The sequence below is a fragment of the Meleagris gallopavo genome, chromosome 19, assembly GCF_000146605.3.
Source record: "Meleagris gallopavo isolate NT-WF06-2002-E0010 breed Aviagen turkey brand Nicholas breeding stock chromosome 19, Turkey_5.1, whole genome shotgun sequence".
In the NCBI taxonomy this organism is placed as follows: domain Eukaryota; kingdom Metazoa; phylum Chordata; class Aves; order Galliformes; family Phasianidae; genus Meleagris; species Meleagris gallopavo.
Window position 1 is genome coordinate 6,002,422 of NC_015029.2, and position 24,469 is coordinate 6,026,890.

The 24,469-nt window shown below is 44.7% G+C and overlaps 1 protein-coding gene across 6 annotated transcripts in view; it reads left to right on the forward strand.

The window, feature by feature from the left end:
- Positions 1 to 43: 43 nt before the first annotated feature.
- The window catches only part of PRRC2B (proline rich coiled-coil 2B), a 43,092-nt gene continuing 18,666 nt past the window's right edge, over positions 44 to 24,469 (forward strand). For 4 of the 6 annotated variants that reach the window (XM_010720908.3, XM_031556204.1, XM_031556203.1 and 1 more), the window contains exons 1-13: positions 46 to 143; positions 12,153 to 12,320; positions 13,247 to 13,424; positions 13,641 to 13,743; positions 14,728 to 14,800; positions 17,422 to 17,565; positions 18,256 to 18,497; positions 18,913 to 19,034; positions 19,443 to 19,585; positions 20,166 to 20,256; positions 20,615 to 20,807; positions 21,179 to 21,494; positions 22,141 to 22,316. In XM_010720908.3, coding sequence (XP_010719210.1) covers positions 12,206 to 12,320; positions 13,247 to 13,424; positions 13,641 to 13,743; positions 14,728 to 14,800; positions 17,422 to 17,565; positions 18,256 to 18,497; positions 18,913 to 19,034; positions 19,443 to 19,585; positions 20,166 to 20,256; positions 20,615 to 20,807; positions 21,179 to 21,494; positions 22,141 to 22,316 — 1,896 coding nt within the window. In that variant the 5' untranslated portion in view covers positions 46 to 143; positions 12,153 to 12,205. Of the gene's footprint in view, positions 144 to 12,152; positions 12,321 to 13,246; positions 13,425 to 13,640; positions 13,744 to 14,727; positions 14,801 to 17,421; positions 17,566 to 18,255; positions 18,498 to 18,912; positions 19,035 to 19,442; positions 19,586 to 20,165; positions 20,257 to 20,614; positions 20,808 to 21,178; positions 21,495 to 22,140; positions 22,317 to 24,469 lie in introns of all 6 variants that reach the window. The other 2 variants (XM_031556206.1, XM_031556205.1) reach the window with 2 other exon arrangements.

Consider the following 24,469-nt stretch of genomic DNA (forward strand, 5'->3'; position numbering starts at 1 on the left):
CCGCCCCCACCGTCAGGCCCGGAGCTGCGGTGCCCGCCTGGGCTGTGCAGGCCGCGGGGCTGCGGGCGGCCGTGAGGATCGCGGCTCGTTTGCTTGGCCACCGTCTGGAGTGTGACACAAAGATCTTGTGGCGCTGCTGCTGTGTGCGTCTCGACAAAACAAGGAGGGGGAGGCTGGGATGGATGGGGGTGGGAGGGGGGACATCCAGAAGGCTCTGGGTTGTTTTGTTGTGGTGCTGAAAGGTTACTGGGAGAGCTGAAATGCCGCCTGGTGAGAGGGAGGAGGGGGGTTTCGCCGAGGAAAGAGTTGGTGCCGGTGCTCGAGGAGTTGTGGGTGGGTTTGTAAAGGTGCTCTGGCTGCTGGAAGGGGTTGGTCGTCGCTGGGTTCTTGGGAGCGTGGCTGCTGCAGGCTGTGGGGTGGCTCTGAAGCGGGCCCTGGGAGCGTGCAGCGCCGAGTAGGGTTTGTTCAACAGCCCTGGCTGTGAGCGAGTGCAATTTTCTCGTTTTGTGTGAATGTCAACAACCCCTTCGTCTGTGGAATCAAACCTGACCGGGTTTGGGCGAGTGGGGAGTTCTGGGTTTCCTTAGGGAAGTTGCTTTGATTTGCTCTGCAGGTTTTTTTGTTGTTTTTGTTCTCTGAACGTCAGAAGGGTTTGGATGGTCTTCTCGGGATGGGCTTATCGAACGTTTGTGTCTTTGTCACTGGTGTTTGGGGTGATAAGGTGATAAGGAAATGCTCAGGACCTCAGAAATTCTGTTTCTAGGAATAGGCAGTGAGTGCAAGCAGGTTGCAGTGTCTGCATCATCAACTGAAGTCGGCCCAGAGGGAGGCCATCCCACCGGTTTCAGGACCGAATCGAGGTTTATATGAAACGTTTTGGCTTGTCTTAGCCCTTGCCTTGTTGAAATACCTGTGTTTTTCACCTTCATTGAAATGCTGTATGTGTGTTTGATCAGGAGTTCACTCAGCATCCTTCAGATCCTTGTGGGTCCATGGGTGATGCTGCTTCTTTCAGGGCTGTCGTAGTCAAAGTGGTTCTTCCTAGCTAGCAGAATCTATTTTGGGGGCATGATAAACAAAGACCTCTCCCATATGACCTCTTCGAAACGGCTTGGTGCTTTCTTTCTATAGTTAAAAAGTTCAGATTAAAAATCATACTGACAAAATCACAAATGCTGCTTGAGATTGGTGTTCTTAATTCTTGATTCCCCAGATCGATAACATTCCTCAGTCCAAGTACATCTGCTGATAGCTTTATGTTGGTTTTGTGCTAATTGGGTACACACAAGGAATATAACTTGATTCCTTTCTTATTCATAGGCACTTCCACTGGTCTGGTTTTCTGCATGTCTGTAGTTGACAACACGTCACGCATCTTAGGATGTTCCAGTGTTCACTGATAAGAAAATCTGTCTGCAGGACTTTGGATGTCTTTCCTCTTTAAAATAAGAACATAGTAAGCATAGGTGTTTATACAGGTTTCCAAAGCTGGCATTATATGGTGCTCACCACATACTTTGCATGGAATTTTTATTTATTTTTAGTTTATAAGAACTATTTTTTTTTTCAGGGGAGGAGCCCTACTTTTTTTTTTAAAATTCAGACATTTTTCTTTGGTCACACAGTGTCAGTTTTGATGAACTGCTGGCTTTTTTTTCTATTTTTGTATGTGCATGAGAGCTTGGGAACAGTAAGTAAGCAGCCCGTACAAATGCTGGAAAGTAGAGACAGGATTTAAAAATGTCTTGGTTTTAATAAATATGAGTAATGTTTCTAAAGATCCTTAATAAAAGGTTTTGACTTCTACAGTGACATTTTAATAAAACCCTCTATTAAAGCTTTCTGTAGTGCCTAACTTCAAAGGCTCATTCACTCCAACAGCCTTCTCTTAAAAGGAGGAATGGCGTTGTGTTTTGTTTGAGCCTGATGCAGCGTGCCCTGCTACCTGAGTGGTGGTATAAAGGCAAGTCCTCGGTGCAGAGAGCTCTTTGCACAGCTCCCAACTCCTGTGCAGTGTCCTGCAGGCTGTCCAGTACGGGGTGCTGCTGGTGAAAATCAGGACAGTGGTTTTGGCATGTCTTCTAGTGCCTCCAGTCTGCCTGAGCCGTATGACACAGAGCCTTTTAGATCATCCATTACAGAATCCCCACCTGCTTAAGATTCAAAAGCGTGAGTTGCTCAAGGCCTTCATTATACTCACCTGAGTAATTGGAAGTATTTGAAGGGAAGCTGGGCTGACTTCTAAGTGCTGCTGCGCTGAAAATAATAGTGTAGGTTTTTATTTTATGATGTTACTCTGCACAAAGAGATCTGGCTCTAGTGGGGTTTCCACTTGTAATTCCATGTTTTCTTACAGGAATAGAAGTGATATGAACAGGGAGAACTTGCTGAACATAGGACAGTATTTAGGGGGAGGGTTTATTGCAAGCGCTCCAGTTGTGGTCATCCCTTTTCTTCACTGTGTTCCTCCTGTGTTCTGCAAGCTGGCAGTGGCTTGATGTCTCAATATCACTCTTGCTCTTCTTGCTATTCATACCTCGTAAGTGGGTTTTGTTTTTCATGTAGCACTGACTCATTCTCCTAATAGGTCGATAATTTCACAGCTCCTTATCACCAGTTTGTCACTGGGAACAGAAGAAATGCAGTCGGGTATCATCAGGTCCTGAGGTGAAAGCAATGCAGACAGGTAAAAGTTGGGGCACGTGCAGTTCTCTCCTTCAGCAGAACATATCTTTCTAACTGTTGAAATTAAATGGCTTTGTTATGAAAGTCCTGATAGCATATGTCTGGAAAGCACCTTATGAAGGAGACAGATGGGTACTCAAACTGCCCAGTTTGTTTAAAGAAATGTTCTATTCCACAGGAGAGAAATGGGGCTGAAGCAAAAGATTTTATTCATGATATTAAGCCTTGCTGAAATTGCTTGTTAGTAACTTGTGCTGGCATTCAGGATGTTCTGTGTGTGTACATACTTCCTCTGCAAAGATAACAGAGAAGAGAACAAACCTTCTGGGAAGTGTGTAGCTGTAAATCCTGTGTGCTGTGTGTTATTTTCCTTTGGGAGCATTGGAGCTGTAACTCAGGTGGGCTGGAAGTTGGCATGGTAGCACTGCATTACTCCTTGTCTAGCTGTGGCATTTGGTCTGTTTTGAAGCTGCTTGGCTTGATGTACTGTGGGGTCTGTGAGGACAGGAGAAGGTTTGGGGGTGTTAAGAAGTGTATGTGCTGTTCTGAAGGGGCAAATCCACTGTACGTGTTCAGTGCCTGGTATTGAGCACCTACGTTTAGCTGGAAGAGATGAGAGCTCACTGTTGCATCTTTCAGAATTACAGAATCTAGATTGGAAAAGATGTTCCTTGATCATTGAGTCCAACCATCTTAAGGGACTATAGATGTTAATTTATGGAGGACTACCGAAAGCAGACTACCTTTGGTTACAAGAGTAAGAAGAAGTAATGGCAGGATTTGTAACAGGCAGAAATGAGAGAGGAGGACCGGTGGGCCAGACTTAAAGTGTGGAGGCTTAAAAAGGAAACACCAGGGCAAGCAGCTGAGGACTTGCTTAATGGCACACTATGATATGGCCAAGAGGACTTTATTGCAGTGCAGTACTTGAAATGTGCAGGGGGCTTTGGGTTAGCAGCTGGGAGCATCCTCAGTAGCCTTTGAAATTCAGGTGAGTGGCACAAAGAGGGGCAGACTGCAGTATTCACAGAGGTGGCATTCTGTTGGAAGGGATTTGGTGGAAGAGTTCTTTCTGGGTTACTGTTTAAATGTTTTAGACACCACATTTGCTGTTAATGGTGCAGCAAAGAGCAAACAGGTTTGAAGAGCTCGTGTTGGGACTTCTCCTCCCACAGACACTTTTTGTGTGGGAATATAGTGATATTTTTTTTGGAAGTGTTCTGCAGTGGGGTAGGTTCTTCAGCTGTTCCTACCTGTATGTGGGCTGGGAGTCCCGTACAAAAGCCTCAAGTGCTCTTGTTCAGAGTTAGGAGTGGGCTGCAAAGCCGGCAGGAGAGTAGGGGCATGCTCAAGAGATGTTTCTTAATGGCTGAAATAGTACAAAGTGTGGTTTTATCTTTTTCTTAAATAACCCAAGAATTGAGCTCCCACCTAGCAACTGAAACTTTATGGCCAATCATTTAGGAGTGGTTTCACGAGATTCAAGCCTTACTACAGCGTTAGTGCTCTGCATCTGAACAAAACGTTGCTGTTAGTGATGGCTGTGATCCTGCTGTAGTAAAAGCAGTGTATGGAGTTGGCAGCGTTCTCCCAGCACGCAGGCCTGCTCCTCCAGAGTTCCCTGGCCCAGGGCTTAGTGCTGCTCCTGGCTGCGCACGTGATGGGAGCAGAATGATTTCGGGAGTGGTTTCCAGCCCCACAAAGTCAGAGGTGGAAGGTCTGTTTCTTGCTCTGCCACTCAGCAGAGCTGCAGAGTTCTGCGGTGTCATTTTTCAATCTGGAAAACAAGAGAGATGACACCTTGCTAGTTATGCACTGAAAATCTCTCTGTAAATTAAAGCATCTATGAGACGATTTTGCTTCCTGTCCAGCTTGGCATAGTCCAGATGTTCTGTGCATGGTCTGAGTGGCATTGATCTCCAGAAGAGCATTACAACCTCTCCCTGCTTCAGAGTCCTGAGCCATGCTGCACTTCAGAGTACTGAGTAAAACTGCACGTATCGTTGCAGTTTTTTCCCCACTTTGTACCTGTGTCCTTTTCCCAGCAGATTCTTTTTAGCATTCTCAGCATTCATTTGTAGTGCAAATGGCTCCTGAGAATAGGAGTCCTGTAAGAAGGTTTGCTGTGAAATGCTGCATTGCCCTGGTATTGTTAAAACCAGAGAACCTCAAGGAATACTTTCTTGGAAGCCTCAGTATCTGCAATGTAAGTGAACTGCAGGCTTGTCTGAACTCCTTGTAATCTCATTAATGATTTGAACCCGCTGTGTCAGTCCTGATGGCTGTGGGAAGTGGGTGAAATCTGATAGAAAGATCTATTCAGCTTTTGCCAGGGCAGCTCTGCGCCCTGCGGTGTGGTGGTGGTGCTGGGCTGGCTGCAGAGCTGCCTGCCAGAGGAGCTCTGTCAGTAGTCAGGGAAGGAATGGGGCTGGACAGACTGGCTCAGCTGGGGCTTGTGGGAGCCTCTCCATGTGTGCACTCAGGGATTGGTGTTTACTGCTTGCAGTTCGATAGCGTTGCGTTTTGTCTTTAGTCTTTGTGAAGATCACCTTCTGTGCTAAACCTGGGCAGGAGATGAGGCTGTGAAATCAGCAGCTGGTCTGAAAGTGTGGTGAGGTGTTCCCAAAGCCTAGATCAGGTGGAACGAGGTGTGCTGGCACAAGGTGAGCTCCCACCTCCCCATTGCAGTGTTGTCCTTCCTTCCTGAGGCAGAGGAAAACAGAATTGCTTACTCAACAACTGTTGGCATTTGTGAGGAAAGAGCTTTCTTTGTTTCTGAAAAAAACATTGTAACCCTGAAGACTGGCAGCTCTGCTCTGATTTTGTCTCCTGGATCTGTGACATCTCCAATCTCTTGCTAGCTATAAAACCTATGTTGCATGGAGGAAAAGTAAGTTCCTGAGCACAGGACCAGATGAAGGATTTGTGAAAAGCTCTTTGCAACTTCACTGAAAAAACGTGTGTGGTTGCTCTTTAGGAGGCATCTGTTCCCTGGCAGCAGCCTGGATTTCAGTCCTTTGGCTTGTCCCTTGCCCTGATTGTGTCAGGCTCTTCCAGGGTGAGCTGAGGGGGTAGGCAGCACGTTCCACCTCTTGCTGTATCTCACTTTGGATATATGATTATTCTTAATGTGACTACTGAAAGCCTGCATATTAGGAATTTGAGGACTCTGTATGCAAGACAGAGGTAATTTTACAGCCTTAAAATGGAGTGGTTAGATTTAGTTGTTAGCGGTGGAAGTGTGTTTGCCAGCTTGGAGCCAGATGTGGTGACTTGAGCCGTCAGTCAGAAGGACTTCATGCAGTGACCTCAGAACTTACATGCGTGACTTCTCTACCCCTGTGGGCTTCTCCAAGGCATTGGACAGAATTGATTCCTCTTTTGGTACCTGAGGGTGGTCTCTTCCACTGAAGGAAACACTGTTCTAGACCTTCCAGGTATATTTCTTCCTGTTTTGACTTTTTTTTTGACACTCTGTTCTTTCATGATTTTCCTCAAGAACTGCTTTCTTTAAGAGTCTTAACAGCTCAGGTTTGCGTGGCTCTTGCATGCAGAGCAGGGTCAAGGATGTGCAGGGAGGCAGGGACAGACACCTGAGCTCTGGGACCTGTGTCACTGCCTGCAGCGTTACTTGAGCAACTGCTGTTTCTCTGCCTTGGTTACCTGTAAAATAGAGCTGATAATGTTTGCTTTGGAACCCCCCCAGGAGATCTGGACTAGCTACTCACAGTCTGTTGTTCAGATACCTAAATGCTCAGCTTACCTTACAGTTCAGCTCAATCCTGCCAGGAGGCTTCTAAACAGGTTTTACCAACAGAGCATTATGCTAGGGATTTCTGCTTGTATTAATATTGCTGGTTTGTGATCAGCTCTCCTTGCTTTAAGATTGAGGGAACAGGATATTGCATCTCCCTGGATGTTCAACTTCTCAGGGTGAAGTGAAAGGCAGAGCCACTTCAGATATTGTGGATGGTATACTTCAGTTCTGGACTGAGGTCTGTGCTGGGACCAATCTCCTTTAACACCTTTATGGCCTGGATGAGAGGGCAAAGAGTGTGATGCTGCTAGTAGTCAGTGCTTCCAGGTTGCTCCACTTAAGATCAGTTTCTTGTTCTGAAAGGTCTGAAAGCCCTCCAGTGCTGCTTTGTGGGTTAAAGGTACGGTTAGTTATTCCTTTGTGACAAACTGGCACTTAGGGGTTGGTTCCTTCAATGTTCCTTCAGTGGATTTTTTTTTTGTCATGGATGCTGTAGTCTTGCATGCTCAGGATGAAGTATTTCTTATCTTTGTCTGTTTTCCCAGCTACTAGAGTTCAGGGGCCCTCTTCAGCGTGCAGCATTGTCTGTCCAGGGCTAGTTAATGTTTTTTTTTGTTTGTTTGTTTGTAAATAAGGTTGAACTCTTCTCCAGGCTTCAGTCTGCGTTATGCTTCACTGTAAGTTGCAAGTCCATGCTTCCTGGCTGTCTCTCTGCTTCTTGCCTGTCCAGTGCTGGGAAAGCTGTTCAGCAGTGAGGTGAGGCATCTTTAGCTCACAAGCCAAACCCTGGGGCTGCTGAGTACTTCAGCAACAGGAGCTGTGATTGCTGACCTGTTGGTATGTTTATGAGTGAACCTGGTGAAGACAACTGAAGAAAATTAGGTCAGGTCATTTTATAGAGTAAGCCCTTTGTGCTCCCTTCTGCATACAGGGCATCATACCCCGGGGTGAATCTTGGGCTGTCCAGAAGACTGCTTCTCTTCTCTGTGCTCCTGCTGCATGTCTCAAAGTCAGGCTTGGCTTCCAGGTGTGATGGGCAGGCTGGCCGGCAGGCAGGTCTGATGGCAGACAGCCTGTGACAGCATTACTCAGCTAGCAGCATACCTCTGCAATAAATCATGGAAGATGGGATCCTGGTCTCTCATTTTTTACAGGGAGAGACAATTCACAGGAGACAATGCGGAGAGCAGCTGGAGTTGTTTAGAATTAAAAGTATTGCAAGGAGGGTCCCTCCTGGTGAATCATGAGCCCTGTTTGTTAAGGGTTTTCCATCTCTTCTCTGCACTGCAGAATGCTGGCTTGTTCCTCTGATCTGGCAGGATTATTTTGTTTCCATATTTTTAAACAAATCTTAGCAGCTTTTCCTGAGCAGTGCGACAGACTGACAGAGACAGGCTTCTTGTGGCCTGGGCTTTTGGTGCAGCCTGTCTGCTGCACCGCTCTTCTGTGCAGATCCTGTTGACTTCACGCTTGGATGCTGATATTCTCCCTATGGTCCCCCTTTACTAAGCACTTGCTCCTGGAAGTTGCTTGCTCATCTGGGCCCTTTCCCATCAGGGTGATCATCCCTGCCTGCCCCAAACGGGAGTTCTACAAGACAAAAGTGCGCCTGGCACCAAGCCCTGATAGCAGCTGGTTGTGCTGTTTCACCAAAGCTCTTTGAATGGCAGCCAGTGGCATCTTTCATTGCAGAGGCAGGTGGTAACTGTTGCATGGATAGGTGGTTCTTGGTGGGGCATGTTCCAGAAGCAGTGTATCTCCCTGCTGACAGATAAACATTTAGTTCTGAGGGTTAGCAGCAAAAAAAAGACTGTGTATTTAAGGAAAAGTGAACACTACTGATCTGTAAAACTATACCGTGTTTTTAAGAAGGCTTCATGTTACAGGTAATGTTAGAAACCACAGAAGACTTCAGTTTAACATCAACTCTAAGCAGTTTCTCAGTTCTGAAAGTACAATTCAGCTCTTTCAACCTGTGAATTTCTTAGCAATTCATATAAAATTTATGGTCAAGAGTCTTCCTGATCTGAAGAAAGGCTTTTTCAGTGTTAATCTCCATCCCGTGGCTTTGTTTTGTGTTTGTGACTGCTGCTGTTCAAACAGCAAGGAGTGCAAGCCTACAGCAGAGAATCTGCACTAGTCCAGGTCTTTGCCCAAGTGGTTGTGCTTGGAGGTGTGTGAGGAGTGGTTCCTTTTTTTTTTTTTTTTTTGGTGTGTGTGTGTTACCTTTGATCATTCTGTTTGCCCTTTTCAATTAAGGCTGGCTGGCTTCCAGGTATTCGAGCTCCATTGAAGTCTTGTGAATAAAACTCTGGCAGCCCTGCCTCCTTCCTACAGGAATTTACAAAGAGCTTTGTAGACAATCCTGTTTGTCAGGGGTCTTTCCCTTTGGCTGTGTTTTCAGCTCAGATGTTTCCAGTTGTTAACCAGTGCCAATAGCTCCAGCTTCTCACAGGGCTCTTTTTGCGGGGCAGCCTCCCTGTGCATGGTGGATCCCTGCTGCAGCTCCAGGACTTACAGCTGTCTGGATAAAAATGTATCCCTTTAAAATGGAGTTAGACAGTGTCAGTACCCACAGTCAGATCCAGGGTAGCAAGATGAGGACGTGAAGACATGGAGGTAAAGGAGCTCTCTGTCCAGAAAGTAATTTTGGCATGTTATTTGTACCCTGGGGCCTCTGATGTCACCGGTCACGCTGCAGTGTGCTCAGATTCCTCTGAGAAGCTCAGTATTTCACACTGTGGTGCTGTCTCTGGATATTGTTAGTCCTGAGAATGGAAAGAGCTAAGCTGGCTGCTAATGCTGATAGCAAACCTTCCCCCAAAGACCTCTATAAACCCAAAGGGACACCTTTCAGAAATGTAAGTGATAGATCTTTAGATCTTCATAACAGAGAATAATGCTTTCTTTAGAGTCAACAGTCGGTCGTGGAGACCCTGACCACAGGTCAGAGGCTGTCAGTTTTCACATGTCAGCATCAGCCTTCTGGTTCTAACTCCCCTAATAACCATGTGAGCTGGCAGTTTAGGGCTCAATTAACTTGATTTTTCTCAGAAACCGCTTTGCTATGCAAGACTGGAAGGCTTTGACAATCTCTGCCTGGATTCCCTGTCGGGCTGTGTGTTAGAAAAATAGGGCAGTGTCATGATGGCCTTTGGAGGCTCTGTGTGTGACACAGTGCCAGGTGACCCAGGGACAGCTCCATCCTGCTGGTGGGGTGGCTGCCATGGGGCTCAGCACTGCTGAAACCTTTGCATGCAGAAATCCCTCACCTCCCCATGGACTTGTGTTCCCCTTTGCAGTTCATGCTGCTATGTAACACACAAACAGAGCTGCATTTCACATTTTCAGCTTCAAAGCGTTGAAGGAGTTCAAAGTAGTTGTGAATTTTACTTATCCTGACAACAGTTCTGGCTGTCCCAGAGAGTTTGACAGGGGGTTCTTTCCTAGCATGTTCCCAGAGTGACCCCAGCTCCTCTGCACTGAAGTAGTTGTTTATTTCTCCTGCATCCTTCTAATGATACCAGATGTAATCAGGAGGCAGCTGAGACCCATTTACATAACTTGTTGTCAGGGTTTGTCTTTGGCAACATTACCCGTGTGCTGTTTGCATGCTGACTTTCAGGAACTTGGGGCTTTTCTGTTAACTAGCTAATTCCTGAACCTGATGTGATAGCTTGTTTTTTTTTTCTTTTTTTCTAATGCCTAAGAATTTGATCTGATTTGAGGCTTTCTAAACCTTAAAATGGATGTTATTGCTTGGGATTTGTGAGACTGAAGCAGAGTTGGTGGGGTCCAGGCCAGCTCTCACCTTGGGGCTCAGTGCATACCTGCAGGTGAGGTGGCTGTGGGATGGTGCGTGGTTCACTCTGCTATTCACACTGCCTCAACCCTGCTGGTTCAAACAGGGCATTGTTCAATGCAGCATCTACTTTCCTGCTAAGTCTGCTCAAAACACAGTGTTCTCCCTTTCTTTCGTATTTATCCTACTGATAAAGTATGGTGGAAATGGGGAAGTGAGTTTTCTTTGGCATATGGTGATTATCCAAGCAAAGATGGAACCAGACTGGAGCCAAAGATCCGTTTGCTGCTCTGCAGGAGGAGGTGATTTGGGGATGCTGGTCAGCACTGCTGCTTCTGCAGGCTTCATGCTGCAGCCCAGAGTGGCAGCCTGGCTGTGAGGGGCTTCTGGAGGAACCTGGGGGTGTTTTAGAGCATCGTATGGATGCTATTACTGAGTGACAGAAAATACTTCTCTATCTACTTGCTGCCTAACGCTCCAAATCACTTTGCTCCTGGTTTAAATCCCTGCACTGCAGGGCATTCACTGCGAGGTGCCAGGTTTATTGCTTTGAAACTTTGCTCCCTGGCAGCAATCCTTAGGTAGGTTTTGCTTGACTCTCTGCAGGTTTGCAGTGCATTCTGAAACTGACTCTCCAGCATGGTTGTGGAAGGTGCTTATTTTGTTTATAATGCCGTGGACTAATCCTCTTACCCAGAAATGGTGTTTGATAAGGCATTACTGTGGGAGAAGTTGTAGCCTCTGGTCAGAAATGGTTTCTTTCGGAATGCTAAATGCTTCTGGCTGCATTGGGAGCATGCTTCCAGCTAGATGAGTTTCAGAAAGGGTGATGGGTGGGTAGGTCTGATATGTAATACAGTGTTTTGTTACTCCAAAACACAGTTGCAACTGTAAGATACGACCTGGCAGATGGTATCATACAACTGCCAGCAGTTTTAGGCTTAAAATGGAGATTTTACAAGAAGAAATCTGGAAATCTATATGACATGTGAAGAGGTTAGATTAAGCTTCTGGGTTTGTGGAAAAGTGAGAACAGGGAATTATAAATAAAATACCTGAAAGAAACATGCATTGAAAGTAAGCAAGGTTTCTTTTCTGGGATAAATGTTTGTCTGCGGTATCTGTATGCCCTGTTTCAGCTTTGTCCTAGGCTCCAAGAGCCCAAAAAAGAAAGCAGAGACTGCTTGAGTGAAGGGTATGAATCACAGTACCTTGTGCAGAGTGAAAAATTAGCAAGCCATGCCTATCGTGAAAAGCACATTTATAGCTAAAAGTGGTTCTTCAAGGTGCCAGCAACAGAGAAAATACAGTATATTTTTGTAAAATATTTTCAGGGTTTGTTGTTGAACCTGTTCCATTGGAGCTGTTTTTTGGACTCCTCAGCTCTCTTATAGCCAGCAGATAGGGAAGAGGAATTTGAGGAAGTAATTCTGTTACCTTCGGTAAATGTAGTCTTAAATGTAACAAACCCAGCTACCAGGACTTCAGTGGGAAACCCAGTGATAAATTCCAGTGTTGGAAAAGTTACCATGCCTTTTTTCTGACTGAGGAGTCATTGTGTGTAGCTGCTTATTGTTAAGATTTATTCTTTTAAGCAAGGACCAAGTTGGCCGCAATCTTCTGTATTTTCATATGTAAAGAAGTTTTGTTCTTGAAGTGCTGGAGTTGGCAGAAGGAAAAAAAAAAAGGTGCCATGAGAAATGTGTTCCTGCAGTTATTTTAATATAGTTTATGAATCATAAATCCCACAAGTTTTTTGCAGCTGGGAGGAGGGATGGTGATGGTAGTGAAACCTAGTGTCAGAGCACTGAACTTGTGTGCAGTTGTAACAATCGTGCATGTTGTGCTTTTTACTTGAATGTGGCTAGGTAATCTGATGGCATTTTCCTGGTTCTCTTTCATTAAAAGGCAGATTGGGAGCGGCGCAGAGAAATTTCCTTACTAGATGACATTTCATCGCAATGTCCGATCGTTTGGGGCAAATAACCAAGGGAAAGGATGGGAAAAGCAAGTACTCGACTCTCAGCCTGTTTGATAAGTACAAAGGAAAGTCAATAGAAGCTATCAGAACTACAGGTAAGGAATACCTTCAGAAATCTTCTGCAATCCTCTAAGTGCTGTTGTAGGGCTATTTGGGTTGGATGGGATGCCTGATGGGAGGCAGCAGGGTTACTGAACTGTTATCTAGACTTGAAGGAAAACAATTCGTTTTTCTCCTGAGCTGCTGTTATTTTAGAGTCATGGAGGAATTCTGGCAGAGCACCTGGGAGACTGTTTTTTGGACTCTTCAGGACCAAAAGGTTGCAGACCTGACCAAAAGATTCGCTGGGATTTTGTGGCTGTTGTAGAATAGAGCAGTTAACCTGACTGAAGTACCTTAAGGTGGTCAGAACTTGTGCGTAGGTGAGAATTGAGGACTGAAGATCCTCAAGGAAGAGCCTGTACTAGTTTTGCAGTGGAAGCATGATCAGAAGAGGAAGGTGGAGTGGAAAATAAAGCAGGAATGGGTTATCTGGAAAGGCTCTGGATTTGATGTTTGAGTAGAAAAATGAAGTATCAGCTTAGTAAATGTGACTTGATGAGTAGAATTGGGAGAATCTAGACCTTAGGATTGCTGGGGTAGGTGTCCAGCCCATCCCAAGAGATGGGCTTGGTTGACTATTTTCCCCAAACTGTGTAAGTGAGAATCCTGCCTCTGTTGTGAAATGGTAGAGAAGTATTTACCTGCACCATTATCTAAAAGATTGGGTGTTCTCTTCAAGGGGTGATCACTTGTCCTCCTTCCCCTCATTGTAGGATTCTGCCAGTTAGCTGTCTGTTACAATGGATGGCTGCTTTCTGGTGATCTTGAAGGAAATGAGCTTACTTGTTGTTGACCGTCAGTTTTATGAATAGCAGCAGTGGTTCTGATTATTGTACAGTTCTTTTAGAACGCCAGTTGAGATTACTGAGCTAGCAGGATATAGCCAATGTGTGATCTCCTTGTGTTCCCTTCTCGCTAGTTATTCCTAGACATGGCTTACAGAGTCTTGGAAAAGTTGCTGCTGCTCGGCGCATGCCACCTCCTGCAAACTTGCCTAGCTTGAAGTCTGAGAACAAAGGAAACGACCCCAACATCATTATAGTACCCAAAGACGGTACAGGATGGGCAAACAAGCAGGATCAATCAGACCAAAAGAGGTAGGTAGAACTGCTTTTTGCTATGTTTTGTCAGGCAAGTGGCAGCAGCAGTTCTGCACTGCTGTGCTGTGTTGAACTTGGAAAGATCAGCCCTCTGTTTTTCAGGACAGTGCAAAACCAAAAGTAGCATGATATTTAGCAGCTGTTTTATTGCCAGAGTTGTTTGTTGTTTTGCCCTCCTTTCAGTTTGATCTCACCTCTGCTGTTCTTTCCCAGTTCCAGTGCGACGGCTGCACAGCTGCAGGAGTCGCTGCTGCAGCAGGGTTTGCAGAAATCTGTCTCCAATTTACAGAAGCCGACACAGTCAATCGCTCAGGAGGTAAGCACAAGCCGTCTCTGTCGTTGTTTCTCCTGTGCCCAGTCAGCTCGAGGGTTTCCTTTAATTGTCTGTGTTGCCATGTGCAAGTAAGAATTGGCAGACTATAACTTACAGAACAGCTGCTCTGTAATCAATTCTTGTACAATTGACTCTTGACTCCAAGTTGCTGTGCCTCAGGAATGCTGTGCTGCAGTTATAGTATAATTCGTTGAGCATTACCTCTAAACCTTTCAAGTGTGTGGGGAAAGTCTATCTTCAATCTAGAAAGAATGGCTGGAATGCAGGATGGCTGGTTAGCACTTGTAAACTATTTTTCTTTGGGTCTAATTCAAGTGTCGCTTGGTGACAACAGATCCAGCTCTTGCTTCCAGCCTGATGAGACTTGATAAGAAGAGATGTGGTCATGTGGGAGAAGTAGCCAGTGTCAGGACCTGAAAAAACTGCTGGCAAATAAGAAAGCTTCCTCAGAGAGTGCAAGGACCTGTCCCCCTGTGCTGCGGATTTCATACTTACAGTTCTAGCCCTAGAGGTTCAGGAAAATTAGGACAAGTTACGATTTGAAGAGGAAAAGAGTAGTTAATGCATGAGAAATAGGATAGCCTTCAAGCTGAGGTATAGCATGGAACAAATCTGGAAGATTAAGACATCCAGTTTGGGAAAATGCAACAGAACAAAGAAAGCTTGATTAGAGGTAGGAGAGGAAGAAGAATGGTTTGAGAAGACAACTGGTGGAGGTGACAAGAGTATAGAGTTAAAAGGCAGAGCAGAAGAGTATTTTCAATGTAGCATCATAGTGCACTGGAGTGGGGTGCAGTTGATTTAAGCCCCAGCAAGAAACTGGGGAGACCTGTGGTAGCCAGTGGTACCTGAGTGAAACCTGGGTACCTGTGGCAGGTACTACCCAGGAAGTGATGAGTAATAAACTAATCATTGGGCATTTTGTTTGTTTGTTTTGGTTTTGTTTTGACTTCATTGTATTTTCAGAGTACAAATTCAGTGCCAGGTGGACCAAAGTCATGGGCACAGCTGAATGGAAAGCCAGCAGGACTAGAAGGTGGTGAGTATGATCAACAGAAAGGAAGCTGGATACATGCTTCTCTCAGGCATGAGTTGGGGTGGACTCTATATCTTTCTGCCCTCCCTGTCTAGACTGGTGCCTAATGGCACACAGCTGTGTTGGTTACAGTGCAGTGAGGCCACACGAGTCCTGTTTTAAATCTGCAGTCTGTTGGCTGGAATGATGCAACTGCGTCAATTCATGTCTGTCAAGCACAAGACACAGCTTGAGCAGAGCATGTCCTGTTGTTGCTCTGAACCAGAGTGCCAATGCCATCTTCCTCAGTCCAGAGCAGTGTTTAAAAAGAAGCAGAAAAAAGAGTGGAGGAGGAAGGAGGTTGGATTAGGAGAAAATAGCGCATCAGAGGCTGGGAAATATGGTGTTTCCATGGCTGGTAGCATGGGAAGCCTGGCTTAGTGAGGTGGTTGGAATAAGCCTGAAATGGTTAATGTTCAGGGAGGCTGTATGCATTTTCCTTGGGTGAAGGGTCCATGGTGGAAATGGCATTGCACTGCTGCAGCATGCACTCGCTTACACCTCAGCTAATGCCTGATGTCTCCCTTGGTAACTGCAGCAGAAGTAACTCTCCCTTGGTCACTTCCGTTTGACTAAAGATCCTGGAACAACGTTAACATAAATGGGGAATTTAGTTGACTTCAGATGCATTTATTTTCACACACAAGGTAATTTCCAGTACTACCATTAAAACTGGTGAGAGTAACAGCTCAGTTCCAGAGTTTAATGTGGATATACTGGAAGCCATGAGACACCGAATGAAACTGAAGGGTTTTTTGTTTTTTTTTTCCCAAATAATTGAGACAACTACAGATCACAGTAATAGAGGGAACAAGCTTATTCTAAATTAAACGAGTTGCTTAGTGAGAGGGTGTTTCTCAAAGGCAAAATGTTAGTACAGAAACTTGTACTTGCTTGCAGTCGACGGACAATGCAAAGGCTGTTTGGTTAATTGGTACATTTTTTAGACTGTTGCACTGCAGACCTCCTTCCTGTGTAGTCCTCTTGAAATTTGATCTTCTAACAATTTAAAGATTTTTTGAAAGTTCAGTGTAGGTCAGTCTTATCAATGTTCTCAGCCCAAGAAAAGAGTTGCATATGTGACTAAAGAGCAGTTAAACTAGAAGGCGATTGAATTACAGAAGCATCAGAAATCTGGCTGAAAGGATTTGTCAGGCCACCCCATTCATGCACCTCTTTTCTAGCAGTGAGCAATTACTTTTCTAGTAGTATTTACAGAGAGGTGTTTTGCTTTTGGCTCTTGTAGGTGTCATCACTGTTAAATCTTTCTCTCTGGGAGGGACATAATCTAAACTAATGCAATCTAGTAATTAGAGATGAATGCTCCGTGCCTGTTTCTTCCATTTAAGGGGTATTCTTAGGGAGGGAGAGACAACAAAACCATGAAAGAAACAAACCAGTGCTAAAACAGATACCAAACGTTTCTCAGTTTGATGCTGCCTAGGATTACAGTGCAAATTGTTAGTGCCTTGCCCATTAACGGTCATTATATTGTGCAGCCCTACCTACAGGGAAAAACTAATGCTGCCTAGGGATTGGGATGGAAGAGTTTGTCCTGAAAGACAGTTAAATGTTGTTAATGTTCTCATTGTTATTCTAGTTCAGTAGAAGGCAGTAGAAAAGATGAACTCTTAACACATCAGCTGATGTTATACTCAGCAGTTGGCAGTATCTTCTCTGGAAATCTTCAGAGGGAGATGCTGTGCACTGTCCAGATTCCAGAAAGTGCAAATGACTTAAGCCAGTCCTCCTATCTTTGCCTTAAAGAGTCAAGATTAGACTCTTTTGTTAGGTCTTCAGTAGTCATTGCTGATACTTCTAATGAATATAATTCTGAAGGAAGATTAGCCAAGTAACACAAAGAAACAGTTATGGAAAAAGAGTAATGCAAAAATGCAGAAAAATTCTTCTTAGTGTTAACAAATTTAGGAGAACTGCTGTGTTTTGTTTTCCAGTCAGTGCCAGAGCTTCATAAGAGAGAGGGAGCTTTCATTTTAGGGTCGCTGGTGACTCAGCAAAACAATCTTCCAATGACAGAAGATGAACCTGGCCTGCTCTGGCTAGTGATCTGCATCTTAAAAATGCTGCAGCAAGGAGAAGAGTTGGGAAATAGCATGTAGCACTTAGTCCTTATCTGTGGTCTTTCACCAACTCTGTTGCCAGAAATCTTAACAAGAGTTCCCCAGTGGAGTGAGATTTGAGTAGAAGTCTGAATAGAAATGTCAAATACTTGGTAAGAGAATATCATTTATAAATCGTCTTGCAGAATTCGTATCCTGCCTCAGTCTGAATTTTGTGCTGCACAAAAACAATTGAAAGCTGAGAAAGTTTGCTCTGACTTTGTTGAATGTGAGAGTTTAAATGAAAATCTCAGGAGTGTGGAAGTAATTGGTGAGGATGTCTGTTGTAGTGTTGGTGACAGTTTCTGAAAGCGTTTTGGGTGTGATCTGAGGTGCAGGTATGATAGCAGTTTGCATTTAAATTTGCTGGGTGCACCGATTCTTGGGAAACGTGTTTTCAGGGTGATCTCATAAGGGAGCTGAACGAGTGGAAAGATCTGAGTCCCACACTTATTTGTCTGGCAGGTTCAAGGGCCTCAAGCCGACTGTTATCCTTCTCTCCCGAGGAATTTCCGACGCTGAAAGCAGCTGGCGAGCAGGACAAGGTTGGCAAAGAAAAGGGCGCCTTAGATCTGTCGTATGGGCCAGGACCAAGCCTCCGCCCCCAGAGTAAGTGGATATAGTTTTTTGCCTTACTCCAGCTCAGAACCTGAATCCCATAGATAGATTCGTTTTGGGCAGGGGGTGCCATTTCACAGTCCTGTCCAACATTCTGTCCCTACTTTTGTCTTGTTATAAGCTCATGTTGCTTAGCAAAGACTGCGGATTTGTATGTAAAGTTCATCATGTTCGGTGCTTGAGTTGTATCTTCCAGTCTGTTAATACAGATTGTAATATACCACAGTTTTTCATTAAAACTGCTGTGTATGGGAGTAGGGAGGGTTGACTTTGTTCTGTGACTTTTAATATAGTGATGCTTCAAAACGGGTATCTTCCCTCAGGGTAGGGGAGAGTTGCAGGTGAAGTGAGCGTGTAGTTTAGTCCTGTCTTTGAGTGTTTGTGTTTGATCTAATTGCCTTTAATTTTGTGGAATGAGGACTGTGGAGATGGATGGAAGAGTTCTGGTTGAAATTGAACCTTATTGACAAATAAGGACACCACTGGTGCAGTAATTACCTAGTAGCAGCTGATGCTTCTGGTCTCTTGGGAAAAATAACGTGTCTGGAAATTTTCCTTGGTCCCTGATGTTTTTCTACATTCTCAAGTGTAATTAGGTCTTGACCAGAGTATTTCAGTGTTGTGTTTCTACTGAAGTGACTACATTCACAAACGTTAACATAATTGTTACCTCCTTTCCAGATGTCACAAGTTGGAGGGAGGGCGGTGGGAGGAACATAACCTCTGCCACATCTCTGACCGCCTCCCCTGCTGAGCTGGGCAGCAAGACCTCCAGCACTGGAGACGGAGCCCCCTCCTCAGTGAGTGCCAGCGATCCTAAGGAGCCGTCTCTCCGCCCAGCTCAGCCTGTCCGCAAAGGGGCTTCGCAGTTCATGGGAAATGTCTACCAGCCACCTACGTACCATGACATGCTACCTGCTTTTGTAAGTTGCACTTCTCACAAAGCCCTGTTATATCTTTGCTTCTCATAATATGTATGCGTGTTGAGAAAGTCGGCTAAGATAGCATTTCTCTAGACTCTCCTCTCAGTTGGTTCCTGGAAATTGCTCAGGGATCCTTCGTCTATTTTTAGGTTTCCCTATTGTATGTTTACCCTTCCAAGTTAGAACAGTGTAGCACTTATGTGCTCTAGGGAGAAATGAAACTGCCATAGCATTGCTAATCCCAAGGAAAAGTTCCTGCTTTTCTAGAGCTGGAGAGGTAACGTATCTGTTAGCCAGCTAGACATTAAATATTTGTTTAATTTTGCATAGTTGCAACTGCTGTGTCTGTGTGTAATCTGGGTAAACCTGCTTGTGGCAGTGAAAATACAGGCTCTTCTGCTTTGTCTTGTTCCAGATGTGTCCACAACAGCCATCTGAGACCCCTGCAACATTGGACCGAGGGTCTTTCCCTGTTCCTCAGCTTCGGCTTGAGCCCCGTGTCCCTTTCAGACAATACCAGATGAATGACCAGGATGGGTAAGGTTGCCACGACTGTCCCACTTGAGAGGCTGGTTTGGTGTGTGACACAAGCCTTAATGCTTGTTGTGTGGGTGAAGTTGTAGGTAGCCAGAGAAAATGCCTGATTTTTACCCAAGCGGTCAGAGCTTTGTTCTAACTACAGCAGCAACTGAAATGTTGCAGGACACTGAGCACTCTGTGCCTCAGGAGCAGGTAGATGTGTAAAGTAGGTGTGTGTGATTGTGGTCTGGAAGGTTTGCAGCCCTAGGAAGTGAGTACCATGTAGACAGTGAAGAGAAGTTTTGCTGAACAGGGAGAGATACTCAGATTCCTTCTATATGATTAGTAGAAAATGACTGATTCACTGTTACAAAGTCAACTACATGTTCCTTTAAGTCTAACCAATATTTTTGCATCTCCCTGTAGAAAAGAGAACAGGCTTGGCCTGTCTCGCCCAGCACGTCCACTTCGGCAGCTGGTAGAGAGAGCACCTCGACCCACCATTATCAACGCAGAGAACCTGAAGGGGTTGGATGAACTAGATAATGATGCGGATGATGGATGGGCAGGTAAAGTACCTCTGTCCTTTAGCTTCAAACAATGACTTAGCAGGTAAAGCAAAGTAATTGCTCCTCCCTGCAGCATGGAATTGCCAAAAAGTTCTAGTGGCTCTATTTCACAATTGTAGAATGGATGAGGGGAAGGAAAGGATGGTCAGTGCAGTTGTGAAGGTGCTCTTGGTGTACATGATGACACAATGGATCCTTCTGATCCTTCCATTGCAGCACTATAGGAACTGGATCTGAAGACTCCTAAAAGCTGAAAACACCAAGCAGCAGTAGGATATAAGAGCAATGAAGAGTTAGTCCCATCTTTTCAGTTACGGCAGTATGTAGTTATGCAGTCTAGTTTGATGGCTGACTCTTTACTTGCAGTCTTCTTCTCCAAGCTCTTCACTGCTTCTCTTTTGGGACCAACCTGCTGTTTAGCAGTGTGAGTTCTTGGTAATCATATGATTTCCAGAATCTGCGCTGGACATTTAGTTTTCAAAATAGCATCTATTTCAGTGCCAGAAAGGGCATGAGCTTTTTGAGGCAGGAACTATTTTTTTTCCTCTGACATGCCCCTTTTCCAATTCTGCCTTCTCAGGCATTCATGATGAAGTGGATTACTCTGAGAAATTGAAGTTTAGTGAAGATGAGGAAGAAGAAGAATCTCTTAAAGATGGACGGCAGAAGTGGTAAGAACTGACTGCATCCGCATCCATGAGGTTGATTTTCTTTATTTTTTTTTTTCCACCTGCCTTAAACTGTGATTTTTGTTGACTCCACGTGCCTGTCTTTGAGTGGACCTCAAGGGTGTGCATGGGTCATGGAGCTAAGTGCCAAGTGTCCCACCTTTATCAACCTGCGCAGCAGTGATGTAACTCCTAAAGCACTTTAGGAGGAAAAGCCCATTGCTTGGACTGGTGTTTGTTTTGTTTAGATCCTTTGTTTCTGTTACAATCAGTTGTCATTGCTGCTTGATGAGTAAGTCTGCAAGTGCTTTTTGAGGCAAGTTGCAAATGTAATAGCAAATCTGTTTTTTTTTTATGACAGGAACAGCTGGGATCCCAGAAGGCAGCGGCAGTTGTCTATGAGCTCTGCAGACAGTGCAGATGTCAAACACACCTTGGAGGAAGGAAAAAACTGGAGCGACTCAGTTGGTTTGTCCCGGTCAGTCCGGAAAGTGCAGGATTCACAGCAGCCTCCAAGGAAGATCAATGGCTGGAACTCTTCTTCTGAATACCAGGTAGTTTGAGTTCATGTGGGTGGCTTGTTCTGCTGAGCTAGGGGATGCGACATCGCTGTCCTTAAAAGACCTCCCAGACACTGTACTGAGAATGGCATGTTGATGAATTTCTCAATTCTTTGCTTATTTGTACTGCACTGCCACTAGCAAGAGAAAATTGAAGCTGGTCCCAAGCAGTGGGGTTGTCAGACAAAAAATGGAGATACTGAAGAAGATAGCAGTAACTCCTCACTTGAAAGGGGATTTGTGTGCGTGAGGACAGAGAAAGGTGACAGCTGGGAAGAGGGGATTTTTCTCATCATAGGATGCAGAGCTCAAGGTAGAGGATACATTTGAGTCATGCTTACTGAGAAATGTTTTTCCTTCGGCAGAAGCCCTCACAGGGAAGTGCTCTCAGACAGCAGTCCCTTGAAGATAAAGAAGAAAAAGTACCACTGAGACAGAAGTTTGTGCACTCTGAGATCTCTGAGGCTGTTGAACGAGCCAGGAAGCGACGGGAGGAGGAAGAGCGGCGAGCCAGGGAGGAGCGTCTGGCAGCCTGTGCTGCCAAGCTGAAGCAACTTGATCAGAAATGCAAACTGGCTCAGAAGAGTGGGGAGACCCAAAAACACACAGAGACTGAAGACCTGCGACCCCCAAACACAGAGAAAAGTGCCGTGCAAGAGAATGGTCACGCTTTCCGTAGAGGTACAGAAGCATTACCTGCCTTGTAAAAACTGGTTTTCTTTCTATTGTGCTGATTTTTTTTTTTTTTCCCCTTGAATTGTGAGGGAGCTCCTGGGAGAGGGAGCATTTGGGGATGGTGCCTAAGAGATGAGCTGCCTCACATATTTTATGGAGATTTTGGATTGATGATTAGGGTTCACTTGAGGGGAGAGGAGGAAAAAAAAAAAAGTAACCTAACTATTAAAACAAGCACAAACTTCTTTGGTTATTTTAACCATACTCAATTAGCTGTGCTATCAGAGACCTTGTTGGAATGGGCCTCCTAGACTTCTCATGGTTGGATGATGCTATTTGTGATGAGGCCTCTGATCACAAAATCATTTTATTGGGAAGTGCTGACAAATTTGAGTAGCAGCAGAGCAAATGGACTTTGTTCCACTGTGCTGAAGCAGAAGGTTGATAGCAGAGGGGGATCTCAAAATCTATCACTAAAACAAGAACTGTCAGGGCAGATCACAGACTGTGAGGTGCTACATGTGACTGTAATAAAGTTCAACCACATAACACAACCAGGGCGTGCCTGCAGTTTGGTATATTTTGCTCTGGTGATGAACACACAAGCTGTATCATGGGCAGGACTCATCGAGGCTTATTTTCCTCTCTCCAGCAACTCCTGAGCTTCACACACAGGATGTCTCTGGCTATCTGGAAGAGGAGACTCCTGCCCCAGCAGCACCCCAAAGCAGCAGTGAGGAGGAGCTCAGAGAAGCTCCATCCCCAGCACAGGAATTCAGCAAATACCAGAAGTCTCTTCCCCCACGATTCCAGAGGCAACAGCAGCAGGTAATAGGTGTGATACTCCTTCCCCACTTCTTTGGATCCCTGTATAACAGTTGTCTGCCTGATTTTCAGTGCCGTCAGTGTTAGGTAACCAACCGATCCTTGGGCTGGAAGGTGACAACTGCTGGTTCTCCTCCAGCATTTTTCCCTGTTCTTGATCACAGATGTTGACTGTGTAACATGCGTGAAAGGGCTCTCTACGTGGATTACATGATTTTTTTTGCCTTGTGCTGGAGCTGTTGTGCTAACAGCTTTCTGTGTCTGGGGAGAGGTGTGGGCGGGCCAGGTTTATCACTTGCCTGGGAGAAAAGTAGACGCTGCTGTCAGAAATGTCGACTTGTCTGGCACTGTTGTCTCTGCATCTCCTGACAGTGTGACATTTTAGGACTGTGTGGTGTGTAGCAGAGCTCTGGTTTGCAAATGCGTGCATATACTGAAAGCCAGAGACTTTCACCTTTCTGTGTCCAGGGTCAAAAAGCAGCAGTGGTTGTGTTGGTACTTAAAGATCCAGCAAAGTATCTAACACTTTTTGGCTGGTAGTAAACCTGGTGAACACCTGTTCTTGTTCCATGGCACAGGATAGAAGCTGGTGCTCTTCAGCACTGCTACAGTGACACGGTGCTGATTATGCAGGCTAAGGGGAAGGAGGCTGATTTATCTGGGGACCAGCCATTTGCTCTTGATATTATATTTGGTGTATGCTTACCCTGTTTGGTATGGGTAGCCTTTCACCTGCCAGGGTCAAACTGCTTAAGTTGACAGGTGATTTGAACTTTGCTTCCAGACTGAATGTGAATGGTATAAAGTGTTATGCTTCTTGTTCCACTTCCTCGTGCCTTTGCAGAGGGAGGTGATTTCTTTTTACATCTGCTCTAATTTTCTACTTGACTTTTTTTTTTTTTTTTCCTGTGAGGCTCTTGTTGATCATTATTTTCTTTCTATCACAAGTATGTGTTTGTTTCTGTTTTGTTTCATTGACAGTTCTTTCTGGGCACTGAGAAACCAGTCTGAATGGCTTCATGTGACTTATCTCTTTCTCAGCTTTACAGTACTTTATATGTCATGTGTGCTGTCCTGCTCTCCCTGCTGCAGCGAGCCTCTCTCAGGGCAGCAGCAGTACTCAGGCTTGTGATAACACAGAATTAATTGTCAATCTTGATAGAATAACCATTTGCAGCAGTGTTGATAATATCATATTTCAAACCTTAGCGAAGAGGTGAAGATTTGACTTTTGCTTTGAAGCTTAATTACTCTCATGGCTATTCCCTGTGACATTTTCATGAATCAAATATGCAGCAGCAAATGTTGCTGGTGTTACTCTTTTTAAGAGATGCTCTGAAGCTGAAATAATTGGATGTCTTTGCTGTTGCACTGCTAATACCTCAGGTCATTGTTACTGGAAGAACATTAAATTTTCATTGTATTTTCTCCCACTCTTTGTGCTGTTAGTATGTATGAGGCAGTTCATATTTTGGGTGGTTTGCATTGCTGCTTTTGTGACAGTGGTTTCATGAAAGGAAAAAGTTAATGTTATCAGTGCTTTTATGAAATACTTTACCCAGGATCCTGGAAGAGTAGGAACTTAATTTTTGTGTTTATCTTATTTTTCTCTCCAGCCATAATGACTTTCAGCTTCAGATATAAGTTTGCCTCTTGCTCTGTATTGGGGATTGCCTTTTTTGTAAACAATTACTGTATTGGATACTGTAAGCTCAGTAAGGAAAGCGTGGTGACAAGCCTGACAAGTAAACAGGTGTATTTCCTGTTAATTAGAGCTGTTTATATTTTGAAAACTTTCTTCAGTACACAGAGTTCCTTTCAAATGCAGGTTCTTCTTGGACCTTAGGCAGTAGTTAAACGTTGAGTCAAATTAACATCATAACACTCCTCATCTAAAGGAAGGTAAACTGGCCGCATGGGAAATGGAAAACAACCCAGGGGTGTCAGTCCATCTCCAGAGGATGCACAGGAAATACTGTGAAATATTAACAGCTCTCCTAATTGAACTTAGAATGTTCTTATCTAATGTGTTTGGCTAACATGAATAGGACTATTATGCACACACACTAAATAACTTACAGTGGCATTTCCTTCAAGGAGCAACGCCTTCTGAAGTATTTACTTCAGTAATGATGTTTGACAGGAAACTGTCCTAT